At 36.3% G+C, this 18,422-nt stretch overlaps 1 protein-coding gene across 15 annotated transcripts in view; it reads left to right on the top strand.

Moving 5' to 3' along the window:
* Window positions 1-18,422, top strand: part of BCAS3 (BCAS3 microtubule associated cell migration factor) — a 795,613-nt gene that overhangs the window by 151,311 nt on the left and 625,880 nt on the right. For all 15 annotated transcript variants that reach the window (XM_069077894.1, XM_069077893.1, XM_069077887.1 and 12 more), the window contains 2 exons: window positions 12,075-12,182; window positions 17,067-17,143. In XM_069077894.1, coding sequence (XP_068933995.1) covers window positions 12,075-12,182; window positions 17,067-17,143 — 185 coding nt within the window. The remainder of the gene's footprint in view (window positions 1-12,074; window positions 12,183-17,066; window positions 17,144-18,422) is intronic.

Genomic DNA, 18,422 nt, shown 5'->3' with positions numbered 1-18,422 from the left:
TTTAAAAATCTCATTTTTTTCTTAAGGTGTTTTAACCCGAAATCTAGTAAAATAAAATTTACTTTTGTAGTTCCCAATTGATCAATTAAACTTTTTCATTTCAATAATGACAACTATTATTTTTTGTTGTTGGGGAGGGAATTAGCTCTTTAAAGGGACCAATTAGTTTACTTCCTTAACTGCAAATTTCTGTAGATTTGTCTGTTGCAATAGCTCAAAATGAAGGGTTTTTCTCCCTAGTAAAGATTTAGTGACTTCTCTACCAGATTTCAGGGTGTAGTTCTGGTGCAAAGCAAGTCACAGGTTGTTCTGATAGGAATCATTGCATGCACATTCTACAATATGTAGATAAAGGAAAGGTCACCAGAAGAGACATTCATTCAGAACCAGGATAAATTTAATTTTATATATGAAGTGAAAAATTCTGGATAACCTTACCATGTTTGTTAGTATCCATATATTGGTAAATTCCTGTAATTAATTAATAAACCTTGCCTACAAATTGTAGATCCCCAAATAGTTTTTCCCTTGTAAAAAGACCATTGCTCTACCTAATTCCTGTCATGACTTGACAATAGGTTTGGATCTATTCTAATGCTCCAGCTTAAAGCTTTAAATTAAAGTTTTAATGTGAATTGACAAGTTTATGTGTAAATGTCAAACCCAAATCTTTTGAAATGTTAACCTATTTAGTCTAAGTTACTCTCTGGAAAGTACATTTAGATTTCATTGTATTAAATAAAGCATGTACTTTTTCACTGACTCTTGATCAGTATAAAGGGTATAAGGGCCTACTTGTGGTAGTATCTTATATATCATGAAAACTCTTATATATCACAAAAACAAGGGTTTTGCAGATTTTGCAATACATCTATCATAGGCCTTTCTGGGTTGGCAGCTTTCAATTAAAGGAAAATTGCTCAAAGTTTTCCCATTGTCCTGCTTGGGAATAAATTGGCATTATCTTCTTCAGGCCTAGGGAATGGGATAAGGCATTGAAAAAGTTGAGAGGATCTGAGAAGAAAGGGCCAATCTCAGGCATGCATGCAACTGTGTTTTGGCAGGGAGTAAGTTGCCTTCACTCTGAATGTGTGACTTTGTGAAGTCTTATTTTAAAAGGTTATCTTTCCTTATTAGGCCAGAAAATGGGAAAATTTTCCATATATAAAAATAGTTTTCGGTTTTGCCAAGCATTTTCTGTTAGCCTCTAAACTGCGCCCTCCCAGCAATTGTTTTGTCTACTCTTACCAAGTGCTTTCTGGGGGAGAGAATCTCAGTTGTGATGTTGTATGGTTGCCAGCAGAATGATCAGAGGTTTAGTTTCAGTATATGGCATGATTAGCTGATAATTGAAGGTGACAGTATGTTGTTTCCTGCCCTATTGGCTTGGTAAAATGTTAGCCTTCACTCAAACAATTAACTCGTTCCTTCTCGACACAGTAACTTGAGGTATTGCCAAGGGACCGTTTTAGTCTTGTAGTGATTTTGTAGGTTGAATTTGGATTTGAGATTATATCACTTACTAAGTAATATGTACATGATCCATTAGTAGTCTTAGAAAGGAGACAGATTACCTCTTAAGATGCTGCTTTTGAAGTATTCTTATAAGTTCATTGAAAAACCCAAGTGTGAGTTCCACTCCTGGAAGGCTCCAAGAGGACCTTTGTTTTGGTGCCAATCATCACAACACAACCATCACAGATGATTTCTAGCAGCATATTGGAACATTTGGAGGGAGCTTCTCCAGGAAATAAGAGCTTGAGGCATGTGTTCTGTTTCTGGTAGTAGGGACAGAGAGGCACAAGAAGATGGCAGAGTTATAGGCATAGCTGGGAGAAAGGTATGTTGGTGTGCCAGTTTAGAATTAGTAGACTCTAGGCCTTATTTCATAGTCCATCATATGTGAGACACAGATATTTGTAATGTGTCTATTTCTAGGGATTTCTCCTCACCTTCTTCTGTTTATAGTTTTGGCCCCTTAATATTTAGTGACATGTAAATAACCAATATTTTAATACACTCTGGAGAGCAATAAAAATTTTCCTGAGAATTGCCATTCATTGAGAAGTCTCCTGGCTTCTACAATTACATCTTCCATTTTACCCTTCCAGGCCTTTTTCTCTTTCCTCGAGGACCAGAAAGTTTGGTACTTAATAAAAAGTTGGCATTGTTTTCCTTCAGACAAACCAACAGAATCAATTTCATGAATAAACAGAGTAAATATGGTTAGGAAGGGCACGTGTATTTTTTTGTGTCACTCCTACAACCATTCTGAAGCAACTATTCCTTTGCAATTGAATTTTGAAGAACAAAGCTTTTTGCAGAATTACCTGCTCATCTCTCACCCATCCTCTCTAACACATGCTTTAAGAACCATAAACTGGTCAGATGACTCAATTAGATTGGTATGCTATTGAGAAACATGTTATGGTTGAACCTAAGGGAGAGGAATCAATGGGGATATAGTAATGGTTCAGTTACTGCATAAAGCTGATACTTGGTTTTGGGGAAAATCTCACCCTTACTAATTTGTGCAAGTCCCAGTTTGCTAATGGATTGTGTATTAGAGGTTTATTTATAAGCTTTCAGTTTGGAATTTACAATATATTTTTACACTTCTTTTGTTCCTAAAATTCATCTGGAAGAACAAAAGGTCAAGAATATCAAGGGAATCAATGAAGAAAAATGTTAAGGAAGATGGACTAGCAGTTTCAGATTTCAAACTATAATACAAAGGAGTAATCTTTTTCATTTTAATCCAATGCTTTATTAACTTCTAGTTTACATCATTCATTTCCGCAAGATTTTGAGTTACAAATTTTCTCCCCATTTTCCCCCTACCCACCACCCCAAAATAGTGATATCACTGGATATCCCCTCCTCCAATCTGCTTTCTCCCATATCTTCTCCCAAACCCCCTCCAACTTTCCAGTGGGGCATGGTGGATCTCTATGCCCCAGTGTCTGTATATCTTGTTTCCCAGTTATATGTAAAATAATATTGATAATAGTATATGTGTATATATATGCATATATATATATATTTAACATTTGATTTTGAAACTTTGAATTCCAGACTCATTCCCTTCCTCCTTTGTCACCCACCCTTACTGGGAAGATAAGCAATTCAATATAGGTTGTACATGTGTAGCTATGCAAAACATTTCCATAGTGGATATATTGTAAAAGACTGACTATATTTCCCTCTATCCTATCCCACCCCCACTTGTTCTATTCTCTACTTTGATCCTGTCCCTTTTCAAAAGTGGGTGCTTCCAACTTCCCTCCCCCTAGCCTGCCCTCCCTTCCATCATGCCCCCCTCTCATCCCCTTGCCCCCTACTCTTCTGTAGTGTGAGATAGTGTATTTAGTGTGTATGTCATTCCCTCCCTAAGCCAAATTCAACGAGCATAAGGTTGACCCATTCCCTTTTGCCTTCCTGTTCTTCCCCTCCATTGTAACCATTTTCCCTTGCCTCTTCTATATGAGATAGTTTACCCCATTCTGTCTCTCCCCATCTCCTCTCATTATATTCTTCTCTCACCTCTTAATTTCTTCTTTTAAGTATCATCCCCTCCCATTAAATTGATCCTGTGCCCTCTATCTCTGTATACCAATACACATATATACACACACTCACATATATATTCATACACCCATATACCCTCCTATATAGACATATATATGTCTATGTGTATATATATGTATATACATTTCTATTCCCTTCAATTATTCTCATACTGAGAAAAGTTTCATTAGTTACAATTATAATTTTTCCATGTAGGAATGTAAATAGTTTAACTTTGATAAGTTCCTTATGATTTCTTTTCCCTTTTTACATTCTCATATTTCTCTTGTTTCTTGTATCTGAATGTCAAATTTTCTATTGAACTCTGTTTTTTTATCAAAATGCTTGAAAGTCCTCTATTGCACTGAATGACTATATTTTCCCCTGAAACATGATACTGAGTTTTGCTGGGTAGGTGATTCTTTGTTTTAATCCCAGCTCCTTTGACCTCTGGAATATCATATTCAAAGCCCTTTGATCCCTCAGTGTAGAAGCTGCCAGATCCTGTGTTATCCTGATTGTGTTTCCACAATATTAAAATTGTTTCTTCCTGGCTGCTTGTAATATTTTGTCCTTGATCTGGGAATTCCAGAACCTGGCTATAATATTCCTAAGAGTTTTCTTTTTGGGATCTTTTTCAGGAGGTGATCTGTGGATTCTTTCAACCTCTATTTTGCCCTCTTGTTCTAAAACATCAGGGCAATTTTCTTTGAGAATTTCTTAAAGGATGATTTATAGGTTCTTTTTTTGATCATGGCTTTCAGGTAGTCCAATAATTTTAAAGTTATCTCTCCTGGATCTATTTTCCAGGTTAGTGGTTTTCCCAGTGAGATATTTCACATTGTCTTCTATTTTTTCATTTGTTTGAATCTGTTTAATAGTTTCTTGATTTCTGATAAAGTCACTAGCTTCCATTTGCTCCAATCTAATTCTGAAGGAATGATTCTCTTCAGTGAGCTTTTGAGATTCTTTTTCCATCTGGTAAATTTGGCTTTTTAAGGCATTCTTCTCCTCATTGCCTTTTTGATCTTCTTTTGCCATTTGAGTTACTCTATTTTTTAAGGTGTTATTTTCTTCAGTCAGGTTGTTGAATCTCTTTTCATGAGTTTCTTACATCATTCTCATTTCCCAATTTTTCCTCCACTTCTTTTATTTGGTTTTCAAAATCCTTCTTAAGGTCCTCTGTGGCCTGTAACCAGGTCATAGTTTTCTTGGAAGCTTTTGGTGCAGGAGTTATGACTTCATTGTCTTACTCCTGTTCCATACTTTGATCCTTTTTGTCCCCAAAATAGGAGTGTAAAGTTGCTTTGCTTCCTTTGCCTGCTCATGTTGCCACTCAATTACGTGACTTTTGAGCTTTTTGCTACACTAGGACTCCCAGACAGGGTAGCTTTGTCCCAATTGCTGGGGTTGCCTCAGCTGCCGAAGGTATTAGTTGGGTGCCCTCTCTGAAGCCTCCACACGCTCTGGCAAGCTGGTCACATACCCCACGACCTCCACCCTAGACTGCAATCCAGTTTGAAGCAGGTTAAAGCAAGAGTGATTACTCCTCAGACTGGTCGCTTGGTCCCCCTACAATCTGCAGGCCAGGAGCTGAAGGTGCCATATGGCTGCTGCTGCAGGGCTGCTGTGCCTCAGCCACTTTTCCCTCCAGGGGATAAAGGCCGACCTCACTCCCAAACGACTGGATCCCAAAGTCCACATTTCACTGACCTCTCACTTAGCATCTATGTGTTGATAATTCTGGAAACCGCCATAGCTGCTGGTGATCTGAAGTCCCTCCATCCAGCCACAGGTCAGGCCGCCCTGAGGCTAAAACCTTTGGCTCACTCAGGGCTGGGATTGGTTCCCAGAGCTCTGCTCTGGCCATTTGCTACTGGCCTGCTGGGCTGTCCTCAGAGCGAGGTTAGCTTCTCTGTGTCATTTTTTGGGTTCCGTAACTCCAAAGTTTGTTCAGAGTCACCTTTTACATGAATTAGAGTTGGTGGGAGCCAGAGCCGTGCGGAAGTCCTGTTTCTACTCTGCCATCTTGACTCCACCCCCCAAAGGACTAATCTTGAAAACAGTCTGATATTGGCTAAGAGAGTGGTAGATCAGTGGAATAGATTAGGTATACAATACATAGTAGTAAATAAGCATAGTAACCTAGTATTTGATAAACCCAAAGATCCAAGCTTTTGGGGTAAGAACTCAACACTTGACACAAATTGTTGGGAAAATTGGAAAGGATTTTGGCAAAAACTAGGCACAGACTAACAACTGATACTATATACCAAGATAAGGTAAAAATGGAGAGATGAATTAGACATAAAGAATGATATCATAAATAAATTCGGGGAGCATAGAAAGATGTACCTGTGAGATCTGCGGTAAAGATAGAAAACAAAAGATAGCAAAGATTATAGAAGGTAAAATAGATAATTTTGATTATGTGAAATTACTTAAAAGCCTTTGCACAAATAAAACTATTGCAACCAAAATTATAAGGAAACTGGAAATTTTTGCAGCAAGTTTCTCTGATAAAGGTCCCATTTCTCATATGTATGTATATGTGTGTGTTTTTGTGTGTATAGGGAACTGAACCAAATTCATAAAAATCAGAGCCATTCCCTAGTTGATAAATGGTCAGATGATATGAACAGTTTTCAGAAGAAATCAAAACTATCTATAATCACATAAAAATACTCTAAATCGCTAAGTATACTAATATGCTAAAAGAAATATACTAAATACACTCACATACTAAACAGTACATTAAATCACTGATTAGAGAAATTCATGCTAAAACAACTCTTTGACACCTCTATCAGAATGACAAACATGCCCGAAAAGAAAAATGCTGGCAAGGATGTGGAAAAATTGGGACACTAATGCAGTATTGGTAGAATTGTGAACTAGTCTAACCATTCTGGAAACAATTTGGAGCTATGCCCAAGGGGCTATAAAACTTTCCATACCCTTTGACCCCACAATATTATTACTAGCTCTGTATCCCAAAAAGATCAAAGAAAAGGGAAAAGGACCTATTTGTACAAAAATATTTATTGCAGGGGTGGTTTTTTTTTTGTTGTTGTTTTTGGTTTTTTGTGGTAGCAAAGAATTGGATATTGAGGGGATAGCTGTGAAGTAGGGGATGACTGAACAAGTTGTGGTATATAATTGCAATGGAATACTGTTAATGCTGTAAGAAATGACAAGCAGGATGATTTCAGAAGAACCTGGTTGCTAAACACATCTTTCATTCTATGACTTGCCCTAAAGTACCTTAGGGAATGATTTGTGACTGAGCAGGATAGTTACTTGGGCATGAGGAATTTGCCAAATTTCCAAATCTCTCTCTCTTTTAAATTTAGTATTTTATTTTTCCCTATTCACATATAAAGACAATTTTAAACATTCATTTTTAAAACTTTTGAGTTTTAAATTGTCTCTCTTCCCCTCCCCCTCGCCCCATTTTAGAAGGTAAACCCTTCAATTTAGGGTATGCATGTATAGTCATGCAAAACATTTTCATAGTAGTAATGTTGTGAAAGAAAATATAGACAAAAAAAAATCTCAAGAAAAATAAAATAAAAACAAAGAAGTATGTTTCAATTTGTATTCAGACACCACCAGTTCTTTCTCTGGGGATAGATAGCATTTTTCATCATAAGTCCTTCAGAGTTGTCTTAGATGTTTGTATTTCTGAGAACAGCTAAGTCATTCACAGCTGATGAATTTACAATATTGCTGTTACTTTGTACAGTGTACATTTCACTTTGCACCAGTCCATGCAAGTATTTCCAGGTTTTCCTGAGAGCATCCTGCTCTTCATTTCTTATAGCACAATAGTATTCCATCATAATCATATACCAGAACTTGTTCAGTCATTCCCCACCTGATAGGCATGCCCTCAATTTCTAGTTCTTTACCTCCAGGAAAGAGACAATATAAATATATTTTTTTAAATAATTCTTTTCCTTTTTTAAAAATCTCTTTTGGGATACAGACCTAGTAGTGATACAGCTAGGTCAAAGGGTATGCATGATTCTATAGCCCTTTGGGGATACTTCCAAATTGTTTTACAGAATGGTTGAATCAGTTCACAATTCAACCAATGATTCATTAATGTCTCATCTTTCCCACATTCCCTCTAACACTTGTCATTTACCTTTTCTTTCCTATTAGCCAATCTAATACATATGAGGTAACACCTCAGAAATGTTTTAATTTGCATTTGTTCAATCAGTAGTGAGAGTATTTTTCATTTGGCTATAGATAGTTTTGTTTACTTCATCTGAAAACTGACTATATCCTTTGATTATTTATCATTTGGCAAATGGTTCTTATTTTTTTTTTTTATAAATTTGACTCAGTTCTATATATGTTTGAGAAATTATGCCTTTATCTGAAACTTTCTTCAGATTTTTTCACATTTAATATTATTAACTGTATTTCCCTCCATCTTATCTCCTCACTCATTTACTCTCCTAGCCCTCCTCAAAAGTGTTTTGCTTTCTGATTACCCCCTACACCAATGTGTCTTCCCTTCTGCCACCACCCTCCCTCTCTTATGCCCTTCCCCTCCTTCTTTCCTATAGGATAAGATAAATTTCTATACCCAATTGAATGTGTTGAGCTGATTCTGATGACAGTAAGATTCACTCACTCCCTGTCACCTCCCCCCTCTTTGCCTCCACTGTAGAGGCATTTTTTAACCTTTTTTACGTGAGATAATTTACCCCAATCTACTTCTTCCTTTCTCTTTCTCCCAGTACATTCCATTTCACACCTTAATTTTTTTTTTTAAGCAATCGGGGTTAAGTAACTTGCTCAAGGTTACACGGCTAGTTATTTCTGGGTGTGGTGCTGAGTATCTGAGCCTGGATTTGATCCAGGTCATCCTGACACTGGAGCCGGTGCTCTTACTCACTGAGCCACCTGGCCATCCCTTAAAGATGAAGAACCCTTGATTTGTTTTGTTGGTTTTTTTTTTTTTTGCTTTTTGGAGGGCAGTTGGGGTTAAGTGACCTGCCCAAGGTCACATGGCTAGTTTTTGTGGTAAGTGTCTAAGGCCGGATTTGAACTCAGGTCCTCCTGATTCCAGGGCTGGTGCAGTATTCACTGCGCCACCTAGGCAGCCTCACACCTTATTTTGAGTTTTTAGATATCATCCTTTCCTATTCAACTTACCCCTGTGTTATCTATCTATATATACTCCTTCTAACTACCCTAATAATGAAAAAAATACTTGTAACTCTTATGAGTTACAAGTATCATCTTCCAATGTAGGAATGTAAATAGTTTAACTTTATTAAGTCCATTATGATTTCCCTTTCCTATTTACTTTTTTATGCTTCTCTTGAGTCACATTTTCTATTCCATTCTGGTTTTTTCATCAAGAATTCTTGAAAGTCTTCTATCTCATCAAATGTCTATTTTCCCCCTAGAAGATTTATGCTCAGTTTTTCTGGGTATGTGATTCTTGGTTGTAATCCCATATCCTTTCCCTTCTAAAATATCATATTCCAAGTCCTTTGATCCTTTAATGTAGAAGCTGTTAAATCCTATGTTTTTTTGACTGTGGTTTTGTGATATTTGAATTCTTCCTCACTGCTTGCAATATTTTCTCTTTGACCTGGGAACTCTGGAATTTGGTTATAATATTTCTGGGAGTTTTCATTTTGGGATCTCTCTCAGGAAGTAATCAGTGGATTCTTTCAATGTTTTGTTTTACCCTGTGGTTCTAGAATATGAAGGCAGTTTTCCTTGATGATGTCTTGAAAGATGATGTCTAGATTCTTTTTTTGATCATGACTTTCAGGTAGTCCAATAATTTAAAAATTGTCCTGAATCTGTTTTCTAGGTCAGATGTTTTTTTTCTAGTTAGGTATTTCTCATTGTCTTCTATATTTTCATGATTTCCCTTTTGTTTTTTGATTTCTTGATTTCTTGTAAAGTCATTACTTTCCATTTGCTTCATTCTAATTTTTTTTCTTTTTCTCTCTTTTAAAATTTTTCAGTTTACATAATTCATTTCCACAAGATTTTGAGTTACAAATTTTCTCCCCAATTTTCCCTACCCACCACCCCAAAACAGTGTTCCCACTGAATATCCCCTCCCCCAGTCTGTTCTCTCCCATATCTTCCCCCATTCCCCCTTCAACTTTCCAGTATGGCACAGTGAATCTCTATGCCCCAGTGCCTGTATATCTCATTTCCCAGTTACATGTAAAATATAAAAAAATAATATGTATATATATTTAAACATTTGATTTTAAAACTTTGGATTCCAGATTCTTTTCCTTCCCCCTTATCACCCACCTTCACTGGAAAGATAAACAATTCAATATAGGTTGTACATGAGTAGCTATGCAAAACATTTCCATAGTGGATATATTGTAAAAGACTGACTATATTTCCCTCTATCCTATCCCACCCCCACTTGTTCTATTCTCTACTTTGATCCTTTCCCTTTTCAAAAGTGGGTACTTCCAACTTCCCTCCCCCCAGCCTGCCCTCCCTTCCATATCCCCACTCTCTTCCCCTTCCCCTCTACTCTCCTGTAGGGTGAGATGCCCTATTTAGTGTGTTCCATTCAAATTTTTAAGGAATCATTTTTTTTTTCAGTGAGGTTTTGCACGTCTTTTTCCATTTGGACAGTTATTTTTAATGCATTCTTCTCCTCATTTGCTTTTTGAACCTCTTTTACCACTACTTTTCTTACTTACTTTTCAAAATCCTTTTTGAGTTCTCTGTGTCCTGATACCAATTCATATTTTTCTTGGAGGCTTTGGATGTAGGAGTTTTGCTTTTGTTGTCTTCTTGGAGTTTTGCTTTTGTTGTCTTCTTCTGAATGTGTGTTTTGATCTTTTTTGTCACCAAAGTAAGTTTCTGTAGTCAGAGTCTTTTTTTCCCTGTTGTTTGCTCATTTTCCCAACCCATTATTTGACTTAAAAAAAAAAACAACCTCCTTATTAAGGTAGGGCTCTGCCTCCAGTGTGGAGGGTGAACTGTCTGTCCCAAGCTTCAGGGGTTTTGTGCAGCTGTTTTCAGAGATAATTCTAGGAACCTGTAAGTTTTCAGTTCTTCCTAGATGGTATGATCTAAGGAGAGGTGTTTACTCCTTTCCTGGTTTATGCTCTGGTTTGTGAGTTACCACAGGCACCTTTTTTGCCCTGGAACTGTGAGGAGGGTCCCCTCTCCACTGCTGCTGTAAGCTTTGCTATTCCAGAGCTCCTCCTTGCCCTGGGACTGCCACCCAGGACTGGACCTAGATCCAAGTATGGGAAAAGCAACAGAGTCCTGCCTCAGAGCTAGCAAAGAGACTCCTGTAATCTCTTTCTGACAAGTTGTTCAGTCCCCTTACCGTCTGTGACCTGAGAGCTCCAGAAGCAATTGCTGCTAATTCAGTCATTCCCAAGGCCTGCTCCTAGTTTGAAGGGTCTAGGGCTGTGCTGACCTGGCCTGTGCTGGACTGAGCTCCATTCTCACCTGGGTCTGACAGATCTTTTCTGCAGACCTTCTAAGTTGTCTTTTGCATCTGTGGGCTGTCTGGAAACCTCCATTGCTGCCAGTGATTCAATCTACCTTAGGCATACTCTGGGTTTGCTGGGTGCTGGGACCTGGTCTACTCTGGCATGTCTTTTGCTCAACTGTACTCCTCTCTTACCCTGGTGCAACAGGCCTTTCTTTTCGACCTTTCAGGTTGTCTTGGACTGGAAATTTGTTTCATTCTCTTTTTTGTGGGTTCTGCTGCTCTAGAATTGGTTTAGAGTCATTTTTTAAAGGTTTTTTGGGGGAGAACTTAGATGAGTCCCTGTCTTAACTCTGCCATCTTGGCTTTGCCTTCCAAACCTCTTTTTAAAGACTCTTTTAACTTCTCGGGTGTTTTGAATTGAGAAAAAAAGGGTATATATTTCCACAAGGGTTGTAATGCTCTGGATTTAGACACCTTGACTGATGTCTGCCCATCATGTGTGCTTGTATTTCATTGAGAATTTGAGTGTTTGTCAGTTGGGAAATGCTGGTATATGATGGAAAACACCTGGTTCCCATACCAATATTTCCAGTAGCAGTTACTATTGATTATATGATACTGTTACTAGTAGGTTTAATGAGGGATGGTCTGCAAAGTCATTTCAGAAATCTATTTGAAACTTTTAACTGTGGGGCCCCAATTCTGCAAACTCTATGGAGCATGTATAGGTGGATGGTATGAGGCAGCTTCTTGTCTAGATCGTGACCAGAAATAAAATCAGTTTTCAACTAGGTATTTTTATTATTAATGTAGGACAAATGCTTCTGTAAGTCCTTACACCAGGAATAAACTCCATTATCTACCTGCCTGTGCTTTCAAGTTTTTTCCCTGAAATTAATGTAGTGTAGGTTGGAAGATGTTTATGTTTTAGGATTTTTTTTAATGGCTTAATTGTGGGCATGGTAAAAACTCCATTGTTTCCAGTGTATGCCTCCTTCCTCCACCTTTCTGTCCTCATTTTACAGTAATGAATTTTACTTCCTTTTAGCACAAGTCCCCCATATTGTTGTGTGGATTTGCATTCCCTTCGTACTGGAGAGATGGTGAAGTCCATTCAGTTCAAGACTCCTATCTATGACCTCCACTGCAACAAACGGTAAGTATTTTCCCAGCTGTTTCCAACATAACATATCTTCTGAGGCATGGATAAATCTAGTAATGTTTTAAAACTTTATATAGTGTATTCAAGTTTCATTGTGAGTCAGGTTCATAAAAATAAATTAACTAATTAATTTTAGTCAAGTACTTTCTGAATTCTGTCAGATGTATAACTCTTATTATATTTTTCCAAATTGTTAGAAATGGTCCAAGTTTGGCTAAAACTATTCTTTCATTATTCACATCAGAGGAAGAATAGGAATCAAATAGATTTCTCCCCCTTAAAAACAACCAAAAAAGATACCCTCCCCATGATAATGTTTAAATTTAATCATTAATAATTTTGACCTCATTATTTTTACATGGATAGAGGTAGAACCAAATTAATCTCCACTTTTGTTTCAATAACCACCCCGCAACCCTAGTATTTTAGACTTTGCCATTTGATTAAAGACAAACCCCAATCACACATAGTTTAAGATCTTCTGTCTTTCTTTTTTTTTTTTTTTAAAGCAGTCGGGGTTAAGTAACTTGCTCAAGGTTACACGGCCAGTTATTTCTGGGTGTGGTGCTGAGTATCTGAGACGGGATTTGATCCAGGTCATCCCGACACTGGAGCCCGTGCTCTTACTCGCTGAGCCACCTGGCCTAATAATTATAATTAATAATTAATAATAATTGCCACCTAAGCAATTGGGGTTAAGTAACTTGCTCAAGGTTACACAGCCAGGTGTTTCTGGGTGGGTGCTAAATGTCTGAGCCCGGGATTCGATCTCCAGGTCTTCTCAACACTGGAGCCGGTGCTCTTCCTCGCTGTGCTACCTGGCCGCACTGATCTTCTGTCTTTCATGATTATAGTCACATAAGAGTAATAACCACTTTGAAAATGGAAACAGGTCCTTTGGCCTCTAGGTGGCATAGTAGTTAAGTGCTGGGCCTGGACCTTAGGAAGACTTGAGTTCAGATTTGCCCTCTGACAATTATTTGCTGTTTGTCCCTGGGCAAGTCCTATGCCCCAGCTTCCTAAACCATAATATAGGAATAATAATAGCACCTGCCTCCCAGGGTTGTTGTGAGGATCAAATGAGATAATATTTTTAAAAGAAATTAGCATAATACTTGGCACATAGTAAGCACTTAACAAATATTGCCTCCCTAACTTCCTTCTTCCCTCTCTCCCTCCCTCCCTTCTTTTCTTCTTCTCTTCATTTCTTCCTTCCTTCTTCTCACCTCACAGGGACCAATACTTACTTCTAGAGTTCATTTTCTCTTTGTGCAAATGTCCATCCTTCACATAGGTTGATTGGCCCAGTGGGCACATCCTGAGGCTATGGGACATAGCCTCAGGATGTGCCCACTGGGCCAATCAACCAGTTTTCCTTCCAGAATATTGAATAATAATATGGTTCTTCTTATCCACAGATAATGAAGAAAAATACTTTTAAAACTGAAGTTAAACTTACACATTAGCATACATTTTTATACTCAAATAGATGACTAATAGCATAGAGTATGATAGACATTCTGAGTATTTCATTGATCATAGTATTTTATTTATTTGAGCTTATTCTTTTAAAAATTTTATCAGTTTAGATTTTATCCATTTACCCATTTTAACCAAGGAAAGCATCAGTTATTCCCTGTAAGTAAGAATAGGAAAGAGAAACAATGCTTTCCATTTGGAAAGTTTAAATTATGAGAGGTAATGCGACAATAAATTCTAGAGAATAGCTTTCAATTAGAAATTGGGTTCAAACCACTCATCAGACATAGCCTAAAAATTTCTTAGTGCTCTTCGTAATTCTTCTGTTGTGGAGGAATTGTTAGTTTGCATGAATGAACTCATACTTCCTAACACTATTCCCACCCCCTCCCCCCCCCCCCCCCCCCCCCCCCCCCCCCCCCCCCCCCAAATGTTAAGTAAAATCTATAAAATTAAATTCTCTTTCTGGAATAGAAAACTGTTTTAAAGGAGCATATTGCTTTCTTCTGGTACTAATAATACCCCTTATTAATTGTTGAAAAAGGAACAACTACCTTGTAGAAGTCTCTAGCTGTGGTTTTCTGTCCCCTAGATTGCTTCACATTCTACTATTAGCTAAAGAAAGTTAAATTTTCAAAGTGAATATTCTTTTTATTAAATATGAACAATTACAATGTTCATAAGATTTCCTCTGTACCTTTCACTATTTCCCTCAGATTGAAAATAGTCTCAAATTCTACAGTAGAAAATGTTCTCTGCCTCCTTCCATGGTAAATGAGTCAATATTGGTCTTTTTCTTAGTATCAATAATTCGTTTCCTTCTACATACTAATTACACTCTGCCTGCATTTAAACCATTTTGATGCCAGATTTTGTATACTTTTAGTTAGACTTTAAATTGGAAAAAGTAAGCTTTTCCAGTGGAAGACTTTATTCATTTAGGGAACTGTTTACCAGTGATGGAAAATAATGCCATAGTTCACCTTTTGGGCTGCTTTAACACTCAGGTATCTTTTCTTCCTGGTTAACTTACTGGTTGTTACATACTGGTTTACTACCCTTTATTACCAATGATTTTCCATTCAGGCAAAGGCTCAACACACTTTCCATTAATTACATGCATATGCCTTATACACTTAATATAATATAAAAATACTAGAAAAAATGAAATCACAGATATAACATCTGACTTTTTGACTGCTTAATTTTTTCCTTTACATCTCCATTGTTTGCATATTACCTAGCATATTATGGATTCATATTAATAAATATTTATTGATTTATACAATTAAAATACCATAGGGGAATTACTTTCTTTGAGTTTTGTATCTTCTACCCTTTTTAAACTATGAGACATTTCTTTCTCATCAGTACAGTACATTTTGTTAAAATTTTAAGCATATCTAAGTGCATTATGAATGTAAACTTTTTTAAAAGATGTAATAAATACTAAGGTGGTAATGCCAGATTCAAAGGTTTTTCCTTAGTTTCTATTTGTCCCAAGTGTTTTCCTTTCTTGATGATTTATTTGAAAATTAAAAATATAGTCTAAGATCTTCATTTAAAGGTAGGATTGGTATATTTCTTTCTGTTTTAGAAAATGGGAACATTGGACGTGATCAAATGTTTTTAAAAGATACAGATTATGGGGCAAAAACAAACCCAGAATGTTATGTCAAAAGGATATGCATTATGCTGATTGTATTCATCTTATTTATTTCCACAAGTTATTAATGATCACATAACTCATAAGTGGCAGATGGAGGCAGAACTATGAATGCGTTATCAAAGGTCATCTGCAAAAAAGAAAAATAAATTATGTTTTTGTACACAGACCTTTGAATATTTTGTTGATGCCAAACTGTCATATCATAATTCCATTAAAAAAAAAACTCTACGAGGTTTTAGTCACTCTGTTAGTTGAACCAGTTCTCAAAAACTAAATGTTGGCAAAGACAAGATGGTATTTTGTATGAATAGAATCTAACTTGTAAGTATAGTGTCAGTTTTTTATCTCCCTGATTCATGCGTGCATTGTCCTTTCCAAGTGAAGAACACAACAGAAGTTGCACTCCTTTTGGATGTTAACATGCCTCATTAACTAATCTCTCCTTAAAAATAATTACTTTGGAAATGATTATGACTTTTTGTCTTTTTGACCTCTGAGTATCTCAGTTTTGGCTTCTCACCATTGTTCTTCTTTTTAGTTTTACCTTTATCCTCTCGAAACTTGAGTCCTTGTATTTATTGAGCTCACTATTTGGTGCCGTTGAAGGAAGGATCTGTCATTTTAACATGTTTTCGACTGAACCAAACCTAAGCTCCATCTGTGCCCGCTGATTTTCAGAGTATGAATAGACTGCTTACACATTTCATAACTAAAATTATTTTTTTCTTATAGTAAAGACTTGAGCCTTAAAATTCCTGAATGAAAAGCAAGCATTTCTAAAATTGTCTTCCTGTACCATATCATGTTTGATTGGATAGACCTTAGTCAAACCACCTGAGAGTTCAGTGAGGTTTAGGTGTGGGGTGACTTTATTGTTGTCATTACTTTATTTTCTGTGATATTGTTCACTGAATCATACAAATCATGGTGAATAGTTAGCCACTTTTTAGCTTCTTTGTGGATATCTTAATTATGTGTCTGGACAAAATGCCCAACTGTTTTTAGATATGTAGCCCTGGAGGAAAATGAAATCTGCCTGAAATACACAATGAATTTTATAAGAAAATATTGAGATTAATTTAACTTATTACTCCATCTTTGTTGAATTCTCATCTATTTGATGTAAAGAGTTGAATCATTTATTCTGGTTAACCACTGTTCTCTCGTTTTGTTTTGTGTTTGTTTTTTTTTTCTATTGTCCTTGCTCTTGGAAATCCAGCAATCGTTTTAATGACAGTTTTCATAAATCCATTTGATCTTTAATTCCCTGACTCTGAGCTGTCACAGGAAAAACACTTTTAGAAAATGATGAACAATTGATTGTTAAACTTAGCCATTTGTAATGAAGATGGATTTCACAGAATTATAATCACTGGAAATTCCATTTGGGTAAATAGAATTGAGGGGAGGGCAGAATACGTTTCAGTTAACAGTTGCTGTAATTTTTCTTCTGTGTTAGCTTTTTCCTCTTTAACCCACTGCTTTTTTTTCTCTTATGATCTAAACTGCTTTGTTATATATTTTTCATCTTCCCTTGAATAGGTTTTTTGTTTTGTTTTGTTTTTGGCTATGAAGGGATTTTTTAGAAATTACAATGTCATTAACAGTTGGGTTGGTGACTGTCGATTTCTTCAGAATTTTTTCAGCATGCATGATATAACTTCAAAATTTATTTATAGAATTGCACTATCGTAATGATCATTCACTTTTGTTTTCTTTTCCTGTTTTAGAATCCTCGTCGTAGTCTTGCAAGAGAAAATTGCTGCCTTTGATAGCTGCACTTTCACAAAAAAGTTCTTTGTTACAAGTATGTACATATCTGTTTTAATTTACTATCTGTAACATTTATTTACATTTATGCTGCACACCTACTGTACTCAAAATAATAGTTTACATCCAGTTACCTAACCTTTTGTATGTATTGTTAATCATGTTTGATAGGTCTCTACTCTAATTTTCCTATGAATGCCCTTAGAAGTTGTTAGGTTTAATACAGAAACTTAGGAGACAAATACTTAGCTGTACAGTATATATTCTGTTGGGCAAGTTTCCTATTTTGGTGTTGTAATTTACCTCTGTGTAAAATGGAAACAGGAGTACATAATTATTCATTAAGGCTTCATAATGCTTTTTTTCTGTTTTAAAGTATTTCCAGTTAGTTAGCATTTACTGAGTTAATATGACATTCTTAAAAGGATTTAGCTTAAATATATAATTCAAAAGCAAGGGAATGGAATCTTAAAGACATGAAGCCTTTTGCATAAGGTGACTGACTCAGGTGGGGGCAGGATCATGATTCATGCTTAAGGAACCTCTAAGGATTCTACTTATGAGGCCACATACTTTGTGGTAGAAAATGCAATCTGAAAACAAGGATTGTTCTGTGCAATAAATTACATAAATTTAAAAACAAAAAGAATTTCCTAGCCCTATCCCACTTCTGTTTTTTTTTTCTTCTTGTATTAAATGAACTCTCTCATTGCTTCTGTTGCATTGAATATCAAGTGGATCATAGCTTGACTAAGTGGAGTTTTTGGCCTTTTTCTGATATATGTACCTACACATGGATGCCTTGGAATAGACACACTTGTGCATTTTTTGTGATACTTTATGGTGTGGTGCCAGAGTAGGTTTTCCCGTAAGTGCTTACATGCTCTGGTAGAGCAAAAATGAGAATGAATTCAGTCTTGAACTTGTCATTCTGTTCCTTACTCCATCATGTCACTAATAGAAATAGGACTGAAATGTAATTCAAATTTTCCTATGCATGTCTTTTTTTGTTTGTTTGTTTAATGTGATAATAGACTTTCTTTAGAATTTGGGAGAGTGGATGCTGCCAGGAATCCCAAGAAAATTGGGGCTTTTAACCCATTGTAATATAGCTCATTAGAGTGCTGAATTGAGAGTCAAGAAGAAGTAAGTTCACATCCTGCTGACTCTAGATGTATTACTATGGGACAGACATATTACTTAACCTTTCCCACCATTGGTCTTTTCATCTGTTGTGAATCCCAAAGGAAAAAATTTAAATAAAGCCTGTTGCAGTGTTTGACAGAGAATTTAAATATCAGCTATTTATTGTTTTT

Source organism: Petaurus breviceps, unplaced genomic scaffold (genome assembly GCF_028583685.1).
Source record: "Petaurus breviceps papuanus isolate PSGF00001 unplaced genomic scaffold, PetGlider_PUasm1.0 91023, whole genome shotgun sequence".
Taxonomy (NCBI): Eukaryota; Metazoa; Chordata; class Mammalia; order Diprotodontia; family Petauridae; genus Petaurus; species Petaurus breviceps.
Note: the sequence above shows the minus strand (reverse complement) of the source record. Positions and strands in the feature narration are given on the sequence as shown.